General features: G+C 47.2%; 1 protein-coding gene across 2 annotated transcripts in view; it reads right to left on the bottom strand.

Annotated features, from left to right (window-relative positions):
- RNF149 (ring finger protein 149) overlaps positions 1 to 11,066 on the bottom strand; it is a 33,971-nt gene extending 22,905 nt beyond the window's left edge. For both annotated transcript variants that reach the window (XM_045587296.1, XM_045587295.1), the window contains exon 1: positions 10,496 to 11,066. In XM_045587296.1, coding sequence (XP_045443252.1) covers positions 10,496 to 10,955 — 460 coding nt within the window. In that variant the 5' untranslated portion in view covers positions 10,956 to 11,066. The remainder of the gene's footprint in view (positions 1 to 10,495) is intronic.
- Between the last annotated feature and the right edge of the window lie 1,894 nt (positions 11,067 to 12,960).

Below are 12,960 nucleotides of genomic sequence, written 5' to 3'. Positions count from 1 at the left end.
GGTGCCCTCCTGTTGGTGAGAGCGCAGACAAACCCGGCGCTTCCCGCTCACATCTCACTCGAAGCGGAGAAGGCACACCGTCACCTTACAGAGGAGGCTGGAAGTCCTAAGAGCTGCCGGTGTCGCCAGCACCCGGAAAGGCCAGGTCTGGAAAAATCAGACCTGTACCGTCATGGGGGCCATAGCCCCCATGGGTTCAACTTCATTCTGCTACTACTGTCCGGGTCACGAGAATCCATCTTCTCTGAGAATGTGTCTTCAGCTACAAAACGGAGAGGAGGATTTTCTATTTTGAACTGCCACTTGTTTAAAAAGAAAAGTGGGAAACAGAACTGCAGAAATGGAGGTACGTTTTACCTGGGGAGACAGGCATTTCGGTTACATCGTGGAGGACAGGAAAGGTTACAAGCAAAGGAAAGTGTGAAACCCCCAGGCTGTGAAACCATCATAAAAACATATTTGGGATGGTAACTGGTCCAGTTTGGACCAGTCATTATCCTCGTGCCCACTTCCAGCATGTCATAATTACAAGAGTTTCACCAAAAGGTTGGTGAAGCTTGGGGAGCTCAACAAGGGTTGAGTCAAATGTAATTATCTGTTGGAACGGCTAAATGGCACTTCTCCCAAACCTGAATAGGACTGTCCGCTGCCACACAGCTCAGGGCATGTTATTGCCTCCTGTTGGCCAAACACCTGAACAGCTGTAGGCTATTCCCCAAACTGACCATGCTTCTGAACCCTACCCTTTGAAACCTTACCCTTTGAAGTGTATGTCTCCACCTTGCCTTAGGAGAGATTGTGTTAATAAATAACATGGGGTCCTTAGACAAGGGGTAGTCTTCCAGCTCCTTTAGCTGGATCCTCTGACCCCCAATGCCTTTCAAAATTATCTTTCATTTTTTGGACTCTTTCTTGAATCTATGTGCAGCTCCTTTCTCCAGATTGCTGATCCCTATGTAAGGCTGGGACAAGAACTCTGGCACCTCACATACAAGCTGGCACATAGTAAATGTTTGTTGAATAAACAAACAAATGAATGAATGAGAGGTGAAAAAAGAACTGAGAGCAGAGAGGTTCTTCCACACCTAAGATCAGATGGGAGAGGGGTGCGGCGACTCACACTCATCATGAGCAGGATCCCTGAATGGAAAACACTGTCACAGAACCTGAAATTTTTACCTAGGAAATCAATCTTAGTTTAGCGAGTTAAAAGAAATAATTTAAAAAGTGTTTTGTGTCTAGGATGAAGGCTAACCTGTTTTCTGTGTAGACTGTAATTACATCAACAAGACTACTTCTGAGAACTACTTCAAATGAACAAAACTCCGAGTGAAGACTCATTCTGTCCCGTGATTTGCTTTTCTGGGACGTTCTTGGAGAAACAGGAGGCAGGGCAGTTGGTAAAATGCACTAGCTGGGCCACTGCCTGCACAACCCCCAGGGTGCTGGCCCTGCCCTGCTCCTGAAGCATCTCTACTCCCGAGGGCCTCAATGGCTAAGACAGCACCTCACAGCTCACTCCCAACTGCACAACCGCGTCTCCTCAGGAGGCACCTGCACTGTGAGAAAAGCCTCAGAGCAACTTTTCTTCCTCAGGCCTGACCATTGCTATCAGTCACGTTGCCCAAGAAAGTCATCTTGTGCCACCCTCCTCCACCCTTGCCCCAAATCTATACCCATCAGCATCAGACAGGAGAACTGCAGGCAGTTTGCTTTATTTTTGTCTTACACTTTAGCACAAGGTCTTTCACAGAGTACACAATAAAAAACCTACTTGAAAAAATAATAATAAGTATCAAATAAAGTATTCTTTAGCAAGCCAAATTATCTACAAAACTCTTCTATGCCCAAAATAAAATTGGATGCATTGCCATTTCCTTTCAAATTTCTGTGTTCCTCCTACACCTTGTCAAAATGTAAAAAAAAATTTAAAAAAGAAAAAAAAAATCTGGTTTGCAGTCAATAGCTTTAAAATTCTAGAGGGTTACCTTTGAGTCTAGCGTACCATTTCTCCTCCCAAGGAAACTACTTAAAGTAGATCTCAACATTCTATTGAAAGAGATGGGAACTACTGAAATATTTAAAGTAGTAGATTAGGTTTCTGTTCTAGAAAACTAATTCAGGCAGCAAGGAATACATTTTAAAGCTCTAGCAAGAAAACTCCATGAACTTTTAAGGTTTTCTTTTTCCAAAAACTTAAACTTCTATACTCTCTCCACCTTTTCCCCTTAACCTGGCGACTTCACATCAGCTCAATCTAAGGCTTTCAGTACCATCTACCCCTTTGAGTATGCAATGTATCAAAGCCTCTTAGATATGCTTCTTTTTACATACCTATTATAATTTCTTTATAGGTCTCTTTCCCTCACTAGACCAGTACTACCTGTTCTCATTTATTAGTTTTGTAGCCCAGCATCAAACAGTGATGACCCCAGAGAAGGGTTTCTGAATGAATCCGTCTGAAAAACTGGCTTATCTTCTGGCATTATAGTTGAAATGACCCAATAAGGGGAAATAGTTCACTAAATAGAAATGTAAATGTCTCTGCAATTTGAAGCTATTTTACAGTTTTAAAGTTGGGTCAGAGTGAAGTGGACCCCAAAACAAATGCAGTTCTCTCCCTGGAATGTTAAGTTATGTTTTCAATAATTTGGCTTGCTTAAAATTTTTTTTTGTATTTAGTGAATATATTACTTAACAATCTTGCTGAGAACTCTGTAATTTTCCTAAATGCATTACTTTATTTCAATCATTTAGCCTTTTGCCACCCCTACCTCACACCACACATGCCCAGAGACACTTTATCATCTGAACTTGTCCTTCAAAACGCAATCTTTCTTCAAACTGTCCTAATTATTATTATTTTTTTAAATATATTTTATTGATTTTTCACAGAGAGGAAGAGGGATAGAGAGCCAGAAACGTCGATGAGAGAGAATCATCGACCAGCTGCCTCTTGCACATCCCCCACTGGAGATGTGCCCGCAACCAAGGTACATGCCCTTGACCAGAATCGAACCCTGGACCCTTCAGTCCGCAGGCCGACGCTCTATCCACTGAGCCACACCAGTGCCGGCGAACTGTCCTAATTAATTCCACCTTCTATGAAGCTGCCAGCTGCCATTTCTGTCTTGTTATAGCACCAAAATACGTATAAATTCAAAGCTAAATTTTTAGATTGTTTGTGGGAGTGAGCATTAAAGGTCATCAAGAATTTATCTGTTTAGGCTGAGACAGTATTTGAATCCTCTCAAAATCACAACAAAATTACAACAGAACTGCAGAACTGCCATCACTCAGAGCCACCTGAAATCTAGCTGAACAGAATTCCTACAACTAAGGATTTGAAGAAGCAGCCACACTGATACTGGTAGGGAGGGAAGTGATGCAGAATGAGCGAGGCTGGTACCACACCTATGTGTGGCTGATAAAATCAGGAGAGGTATCTCAGGGTTGAAGTGTCCTAGCCCCACACTAGGTCCCCTCAGCCCAAGGCTCCAATGCCAGGAAGAGAAGTTCCCATAACTCTGGGCTGTAAAAACCTGCAGAGAATGTGGCTAAGTGAGACAGAGGCTGCTGGAGTTGCAGGCAGTTCCTCTTAAAGGGCCAGCACACGCACTTATTAGGACTCACTCCTGAGCTTCAGCACTGGGGTATCAGGAAATGCAGGGAGAAACTAAATTGTCCAGCACCAGAGTGAAAGCTGGAGGGGCAGCTTTTCTCCAGACAGAAATGCTGGCAGGGGCCATAGTTCCTTTGATGAGCCCTTCCTGACAGAGCTGGCAGGTGGGCACCATAACTGGACCTCCATCAACTTAGCTAAAGCTATTGCCCCACCATGGTGAGGCCCTGAAGCTCCATCCAACTTGTGGGTCTACCTGATCTATTTTCATTGGCTTTTTCAAACAAATGGCCTGTCTTGGCTCATGCTCAGACTTTCTTAAAATCTCTCAAACAAGCAGCATCTGGCCTTGGTGTGCCTCATAGCTCTCACTACATTGCCCCAGACCTGGCACTAGTGACAGTGGTCTTAGTTTGTAGCTTGGTCTCTCCTGGGCACCTCCAAGTCCAGCATAAGTAGCAGCCATCTGCAGACTGCTTTGCAGGTCCTGATGGGTGGCTCTAAGCAGGGCAAAGGTGGCGGCTGACCTTGGCCTGCACCTCCTGGGAGGTCTGAGATTCAGACCACATTGAAGTACCACCAACCACCTCCATAAGCACCACATTCTAGGGGCAGACTTAGCAGGCACGAGAGCCCTGCTAAGTTCTATTCTGTGGGGCCAGCTCCTGCACAGCTGATCCTCCATGGTGGTCATAGGCAGTCCTGGCAGATAACTGGCCTGGGAGTAAATCCCTCCCGTTGACATGCCAAAAGCAATCAAGGCTCAACTACAACAGGAAGGTGTACACAGCCCTCACAGGGTGCACCTGGAGTGCCCAGCTTGGAGACTGGGGAGACTGTGCCCCTGGGCTCTACTACCGGACACTGACTGCATAAGTCCCCTATATCAAGCCTGGGAGACAGCAGCTCTACCGACACATGGATTCAAACGGGGAGGCTGCCAAAATGAGGGTACAAAGACACATGTTCCAAATGAGAGAACAGGACAAAACTCCAGAAGAACTAAACAAAATGGAGACAAGCAATATGCCAGGTGGAGAGTTCAAAACACTTGTTATAAGGGTGCTCAATGAACTTAAGAAAAAAGTAGATGAACTTAAAATTTCAATAAAGATATAGGAAACATAAAAACGGAACTAGAGCTGAAACCAGTTTGGCACAGTGGATAGAGTGTCGGCCAATGGATGGAAAGGTCCCAGGTTCAATTCTGGTCAAGGGCATATACCTTGGTTGCGGGCACATTCCCAGTAAGGGGTGTGTGCAAGAGGCAGCTGATCAATGATTATCACTCTCTCATCGATGTTTCTAAATCTCTATCCCTCTCTCTTCCTCTCTGTAAAAAAAATCAATAAAATATATTAACAACAACAAACATGGAACTAGAAACACAAAAAAGAACCAGTCAGTAATGAAGGATACATGAACTGAAATGAAAAAATATAGGAAATCAATAATACAATAGATGAAACAGAGGATCAAATCAGATATTTGGAAGGCAAGGAAGCAAAAAACACTCAATCAGAACAACAAAAAAAATCCAAAAAATGAGAATAATAATAAAAAAAGAATAGTATAAGGAGCCTCTGGGACAACTTCAAGCATACCAACATTCACAAAATGGTGATGCCAGGAGGAGGAAAGAGCAATAAATTAAAAACCTACTTGAAAAAATAACGTTGGGTCCTAACCAGTTTGGTTCAGTGGATAGAGCGTTAGCCTGCAGTAGGAAGTGTGCAGGAGACAGCTGATGGATATTTCTCTCTCATCAATGTTTCCAAATCTCTATCCTCTCCCTTCCTCTGAAAAAAAAATTAATAAAAAAAATAAAAAATAAAATAATGTTGGAAAACTTCCCTAGTCTGGTGAAATGTAGGCCCAAGAAGTTCAGAGTCCAAAACAAGATGAAACCAAAGAAGCCCACACGAACACACATAATTAAAATGCCAAAGGTTAAAGACAAAGATAATCTTAAAAGAAGCGAGAGAAAAGCAGTTAGTTTTCTCCAAGAAAGATCCCATAAGACTGTGAGCTGACTTTTCAACAGAAACTTTTCAGGCCAGAAGGAACTGATTTAAAGTGATGTAAAGCAAGGACCTACAACCAAGATTTCTCTATCCAGCAAAGCTATAATTTAGAACTGAAGAATATATAAAGAGCTTCCCAGACAAGAAAAAGTTTAAGGAGTTCATCACCACAAAACCAACATTACATGAAATGTTAAAGTCTTCTTGAAGAAGAAAAAGAATAAAATGGCAACAAACATGTATCTATCAACATTTGAATCTAAAAAACAAAATAGATGAACAAACAGACCAGAAACAGACTCAGAAATTCAGAGAACATTTTGATAGTTACCAGGGAGGAGATTTGGAGGATGGATATAAAGATAAAAGGATTAAGAAGTACAAATTGGTAGTATCAGAAAAGAGACATAAAGTACAGCATTGGGAATATAGTCAATAATATTCTAATAACTATGTATGGTGTCAATTAGGTATGAAACTTATCAGCATGATCACTTAGAAAGTTATATAATGTCTAATCACTGGGTTGTACATCTGGAATGAACATATTATTGTATGTCAACTGTAACTGAAAAATAAGAATTATAGAAAATAAAAAAATGTGTTATTCATAAAAGATTATTGTGATCTGCAAACACAAAATGCATCTCTCTAAGGTTAGAGACTTTTTTTTTTTAAATCCTCACTTGAGGATATGGTTATTGATTTGAGAGAGAGAAGAAGGAGGGAGGAAGAGAGAGAAACATCGATGTAGAGAGTGAAACATTGATAAGTTGACTCCCATACATGCTCCAATTAGGGATTGAACCCACAACCTAGGTATATGCCTTGACCTGGAATCAAACCTGCAACCTTTCTGGTGTATGGGATGATGCCATAATCAGCTGAGCCAGCAAGTTGGGGGAAATTTAAAGACTTCTTACAGATCTTTGTCATCTCCCTCCACCCCTACTATGGCCTCTTCCCCAAACACAGCTCACAGCTCTAAGCCTTGCCATACTTGGAATTTAGTAAACAACTATCAACAGAATGAAAGCACCAATCCTAAAAGGCCATACCAAGATTTCAGCTAAAGAATCATCCAACTTATTAACTGCCAGTAACTACACTAAGGCCAATCCTATATAATAAAGAAGTAATATGCAAATTGGCCATCACTCCAACACACAAGATAGCCGCCACAAGATGGCCAACAGGGGAGGGCAGTTGTGGGTGATTAGGCCTACAGAGGAGAGCAGTTAGGGGCGACCAGGCTGGCAAGGAAGAAAAGTTAGGGATGATCGACCAGCAGGGAAGAGCAGTTGGGGGTGACTGGGCCAGCAGAGGAGGGCAGTTAGGGGCAACCAAACCAGCAAGGGAGGGAAGTTAGGGGTGACCGGGCCAGCAGGGGAGGGCTGTTGGGGGTGACCAGGCCAGCAAGGGAGGGCAGTTAGGGGTGACCAGGCCAGCAGGGGAGGGCAGTTAGATGTCGATCAGGCTGGCAGGAGCATGGTTAGGGGTGATCAGGATGGCAGGCAGAAGTGGTTAGGGGCAATCAGGCAGGAGAGCAGTTAGGACCCAGCAGTCCTAGATTGTGATAGGGATGTCCAACTGTCCGTTTAGGGGTTGGAGAGGGTGCAGGGTGAACTGAGGGACACCCCCTCTCCTGTGCATGAACTTCATGCACCTGGCCTCTAGTCTATAATAAAAGTGTAATATGCTAATTATTGAACAGCAAATGACTGACCAGATGACCTTTCAGACAACCATCTGGGACCCACGCTATGACACCCACTGGCACAAGGCCAGCCAAGGCAGGTGCAATGTGATTGGTCAGGGGCCTGGCCATCACCCCATGATCGCCCCGAAGAGGGAAGCCGGTGCCGGCAGCAGGGGTGGGGGGTGGAAGGACAGCCTACTCTTGCATAAATTTTGTGCATTGGGCCTCTAGTACTGTATAAAAACTTTCATTTCAATTATTTGACTTGTATCAATTTTTACTGATCATGTTCAAACTGACTTCTACCATCTTTGCAATGTCTTCATTGTTGCTTATTGCTCTCACTAGGCACAAACTCCTCAAAGCAGGCATATGTCGTACGTATTTCTGTCTCTGAGAAGACACAATACTTGGTTCAGTACCCATCTGCTAAAGGGCATCCACTCTGGGCATTAGTGTAACCCTTCTTATAGCTGTTCTGACAGGTAATTACTTTAAAGTCATGATTTATTTTAGAGCCACACTATAATATTGATATAAACCCAAAATGTCTTATACTGAATTCTAATAGAATCAAGCAACATGTTTAGAAAAACTGAAGAAATTCTCGCTGAGACTCTCATGATTCAATTTGAGAAGTGGCCATCTCCACCGGTGCTGTCTCACACCAGGGTTACACAGGAGCACTGCGTAAAAACCCAAGGTTTTTACTGGCTCTAGCCTCATTCGAACAAAATACTAGAAGCCTAAATCTGCATTGCCTTCAAGTAACATTTCAGATACAAGTTTGTCACAACTGCTTCTTCTGACTTAATTACATTCATTCCATTTTAATTCTATCCCATTCTCAAACAGTCATGATATATTCCACCCTTGCCCACAGTTGGATCAAGTTCTGTGAGGGTCCTTCTTTTCCATCTTTACAGTCACCATGATACTGGGCCTTACACTTCTACTGGACTAGCCCAGCAGTCCAACTGGATTCTCTTCTAGTTTCTCTTGTGTTTAATCCCTTAGTCACACTGCTCCCAAACTGGTCATCTCCTTTTAAGCCAGTGGTGCAAAAAGCTGGAGATGATTTAGTCATCCCCACTCCTCCTCCTGCGCGCACCCCTGCCCCCCCAACACTTGGCAATATCTGGAGACTTGTTGTCACCCACCAGTGGGTAGAGGCCAGGGATGCTGCTAAACATCCTGTAATGCCAGGACAGGCCCTCTCACAACATAGAATGGTCTGACCTTCCATCACCTTGCTGCTTTGGGCCAGTCATTTACATTCTTTGAATGTTAGTTTCCTCGTTGGCAAAGGGCTGTCAGGAGGGTTATGTGCTGCCCTAGACCAGCAGTTGCCGACCTTTCGGACCTCATGGACCACCAGTGGCTGGTGGACTGCCGGCTGGCTGCCGCTGGATAGAGGCCTGAGCACAGGTACTGTCACACATTAAAAAACTGCTGCTCCTTCATCATTGTCTCAAACAGAATTATTCTCACAGCAGCAAGGCTGGAATGGACTTTGAGAATGGGAACAAAGGCTTACTAGAGGAAGAGTTAAAATAAGAAGTGTTTTCCTGGGCCTGGATAAACTGTATGTCAATAATACAAGCAAGGTTGCTGAACCACAGTTAGGACCAGTCCTGTTAGTCTGGAAAGATGGGAGTGCCTTATAAAAAAGTGCAGATATAAGTCCCGCCAGTGTGGCTCAGTGGATGAGTGGTGACCTGTGATCCAGGAGGCCATGGTTCGATTCCTGGTCAGGGAACATGACCAGGTTTCGGGCTTGATCCCTAGTGGGGGTTCTGCAGAAGCAGCCAGTTTGTGATTCTCTCATCACTGACGTCTCTCTCCCTCCCTCTTCCTTACTCTCTGAAACCAATGAAACATATTTTAAAACAATGCAGACTTAGGAAACTGCAGGCTGATGGGCCTGCCACCAGAAAGAAAATGGCCACATTAAGATGTTGTAGACTGAGGCTTGGGTACAATGACAACTGGATAGATTTGTAATCATTGGAATAACTGCCCATCCTCTAAATGGCCGTCTCCACTTCCTCTCCAAACCCACTTCCTTTTTTTTTGCAACTGAGTTTTGCCTCTACTATCTGAGGTCAAGCCCTTCACAGTGTCCTGGACACCATCTCTCCGAGACCTCCTCTGCGACTCCTCTTCTCCAGCCCATCTCCTGCAGACCATCCTTCCCACTGCCAATGCTCGCCCTCCAGCCCTCCGGGCCAGCTCCCCCCAGCCTCAGCCCCTCCCACACCCTTCCAGCAACCTGTGTCCACTTCCTCCTCTCAGCTGACTTCCGTTCCCACCACTCCGCTACCGTAGGGCAAATCCAAAGACACTTTCCTGACTTCGCTTTATTGTCAGGTTCGAAACTTGCTTTCAGAAAGCCAAAACAGAATGAAAAAGTTGCAGAAGTAGCAGAAACTTTAAAAGATTTTAATAACAGTAAATTCAGAATGAGTCATGATCTTGCAAGAACAGAAAAAACAGTTCTGCTGCGTACTGGTTCAAGGCAGCGGATCCAGTCCTGAAGATACCTCACAAAAGACTTTTAAACGATCGTTACTTCTTGAAGATGCAACCTGTTGCCCTGGGGAGTGAGTGTAAGTAGGAAGGCTCACCTGGCAAAAAGCAAGATCTTTTCTTGAATCAACCCGGCATTAAAAATTTCATCTAAACTCAAGGCTAAACGAATCTGATTGGTAGTCAAGCCAGTGCCCTAGCCTTCCATTTAGTGAGTGAGACAACACACCCAAACTAAGCCCAGACTTTCCGGCTCAGAGGTGAGTCCGAGGTCCCGGCTCAGTTGGGAATGCTCAGACGTGTTTTCACAGTCAGGAAACCGGCGCTACCGAGCACCCTGTGCTGGGGAAGGGCGCCCGCCCCGCAGTGCCCGGGGAAGCGCAGGGCCCTGCCGCCCGGCTCGGGGGCGCGGGCTGGAAGGGGACCGCGGCGAGCAGTCAGGAGGCTCCGGCTAGAACCACACTCCGCCCTGCGGATTTTAATTTCTCTCGCCCCCACCACGGCCTCGGGAAAGGGCCAGGCGAAGGTACCTGTAGGCAGGCTGGCGCCCTCCTAACGGCGCCCAGCAAGGCCAGGGCTTCCCTGAGCCCGGGACCGCCCGCCCGAGCCCAGCCCGCTCACCCGCGTGGGCCAGGGGCCCGGTGAGGTTCCCGTGGCGCTCCTCGTTGTAGATCACCACCGCCGAGGCGTTGCTCCGCGCCGCAGCCAGCACCTGGTCCTTGAAGGCGCAGCCCCCACGCGCCACCAGGGTTACCCAGGGCGCGGCCGCGCGGCCGCCCGGCGCGGGCACCACGAAGCGCGTGCCGGGCGCGCAGCCCGCAGGGTCGCCGTCCGCGGCGCGCGGGACGCCCACCAGGCCCAGCGCGCCCTCCTTGGGGGAGCTGTCGCCGAAGCGGCTGCTCTCCGAGACGCTGCACAAGGTCCGGTTGGTGTGCCGGTCCACGTACTGCAGGCTCACCACGGCCGAGTACCACTCCAGCGCCTGGCCGCCGGCGCCCGGCGCGCACAGGGCCAGCGCCAGCAGCGCCCGCAGCGCCAGCGCACCGCGGCCCGCGCCGCCCGCCTCGGGCCGCCGCGCCATGGCCCCGCCAGCCAGGAGGAGCGCCGGGCCTGTGGGAGCCCCGGCGACGGGGAAGCGGAGGAGCGAGGGCCTGCGTCCGCGGCCGCGGGAGAGCGCGGACGCTGGGCGGGCGCAGCGCATGCGCACGCGGAGTGGAGCAGGATGGGTGGACGGGAGGGGGCGGGGCTACAGGAGAAGCCCAGGGGCCCGGTGACTGGGGGCGGGGCTACGGGCGGGGGCGGGGGCGGGGCTACGGGCGGGGCGGCGTCGGGGGGCCGTGGGCTGCGGGAGCCGCGGACCGGGAGCTGGCGGCAGCCACGGCCGGCCTGCGCGCAGGCGCCGTGCCCGGCCACCTTGTGCAAGGGGCCCCGGGGCCCCGGAAGCCACGGGTACGTGACCGCCGAGAAACAGGAAGCTTCTCCGCGAGGCGTGGGAGCGGGATTGTGTAAACCACTCAGAGGATGCTCATGAGCAACTTTTTTTTAAAGCGTTTTATTTTTAATTTTTGTATGCTTTCAGAGCGGAAGGGGGAGAGAAGAGAGAAACATTGATGAGAGAGAATCATTGATCGCCGCCTCCTACACGCTCCCCCTGCGGATTGAGCCCGCAGCCTGGGCCTGTGCCCTTTCCTGCAATGAACGCGGGACCCTTCAGTCCGCGCCCATGCTCTGTCCACTGAGCCACACCAGCTAGGGCTGTTTGTGAAGAATTTACTGTGGCAGAGGACTTGTTTGTCTAAGACATTTAAAAACCCAAGTAAAAAATCCAAAGCTTCATTTTCCAGAAATGTTTTATTACCTATTTTGTAATACTAATGGTTCCTTAAGGCTGTTCTCAAGTATTATAAGAACACTTTTATTATGATATATATATATATACATATACATACATACATATATATATATATATATATATATATATATATATATATATCTGTAGTTTTTAAAAATATACATTTTATTGATTTTTTACAGAGAGGAAGGGAGAGGGATAGAGTTACAATTATCAATGAGAGAAAAACATAGATCAAATGCCTCCCGCACACTCCCTACTGGGATGTGCTGGCAAACAGGGTACATGCCCTTGACCAGAATCAAACCCGGGACCCTTTAGTCCACAGGCCGAAGCTCTATCCACTGAACCAAACCGGTCAGGGGTACAATATGTAGTTTTGAAGTAAGTGCATCAAACTTAAATTGTACACTAATACACTAATAGAAAAACAAAAGAACTAGTTTGGACCTGAATAAGCCTGCCCTGGAAACTCCTCAGGAGAAGCTGATTCTTGCTCCCTCCCTCCTGCTCCTGCACTGGCCCGGTGGTTGCTGCCACTCTCACAGGCCTTTCTTTGGGTCTTAGTCCCTCTCCCATTTTCTGTTTGTTACCCAACTGTTTAAAACTGCGCTCCAAAATGCAGCCTGGCCCGCACCCCGGTTTAAAAGGCAGGAAGGACCGCCTGCAGGAGAGGGAGGAAGTGCAGCGCAGTGCTCCGGAGCCTTGCTAGTGGGAGTGGTTCTTCGGGTGCCGCCCGAATAGGGCTTTCCTGAGTTCCCAGAGGAGGCTGAGATGTGGTGGGAACCTTTATTTGAGTGGGATTACAGTCCTCCATTTGCGAAGTCCCATTTCCCTCAGACTAGTCCTGGAAAAGGTGAAGCTGGGAGAGCATTGCAGCAGAGCAAAAAGCAATGCTCTGTTCCCTGGTGGAGCTGAGCGGCAGGGCCCCAGGCGAGTTGGAGTCTGTGGGTACACGGCGAGTGGGGTCCACACAGCGCTGAGCCCCACACGCCAGGAGTCAGGCAGCACAGCCAGGGAGAGAAGGGCAGGAGCTACGCTATATTTGGTAATTGTATCCTGTTAATCTGTCTCATGTTAATTTGATTACTAGTCCAGCCAGAAAAATTTAGAAAACTATTTCTCTACCTACACAACATCATATCATCTTACCTGTAAACATTTAAATGTTAAAAACAAAACATAATCACGATATTATCACAATTTTTAAAAAGCAAAAACATAATCACACAAA

The sequence above is a fragment of the Pipistrellus kuhlii genome, unplaced genomic scaffold (genome assembly GCF_014108245.1).
Source record: "Pipistrellus kuhlii isolate mPipKuh1 unplaced genomic scaffold, mPipKuh1.p scaffold_m20_p_27, whole genome shotgun sequence".
Lineage (NCBI taxonomy): Eukaryota > Metazoa > Chordata > Mammalia > Chiroptera > Vespertilionidae > Pipistrellus > Pipistrellus kuhlii.
The sequence above is the reverse complement of the archived record's forward strand: the minus strand, read 5'-3'. Positions and strand labels throughout refer to the sequence as shown.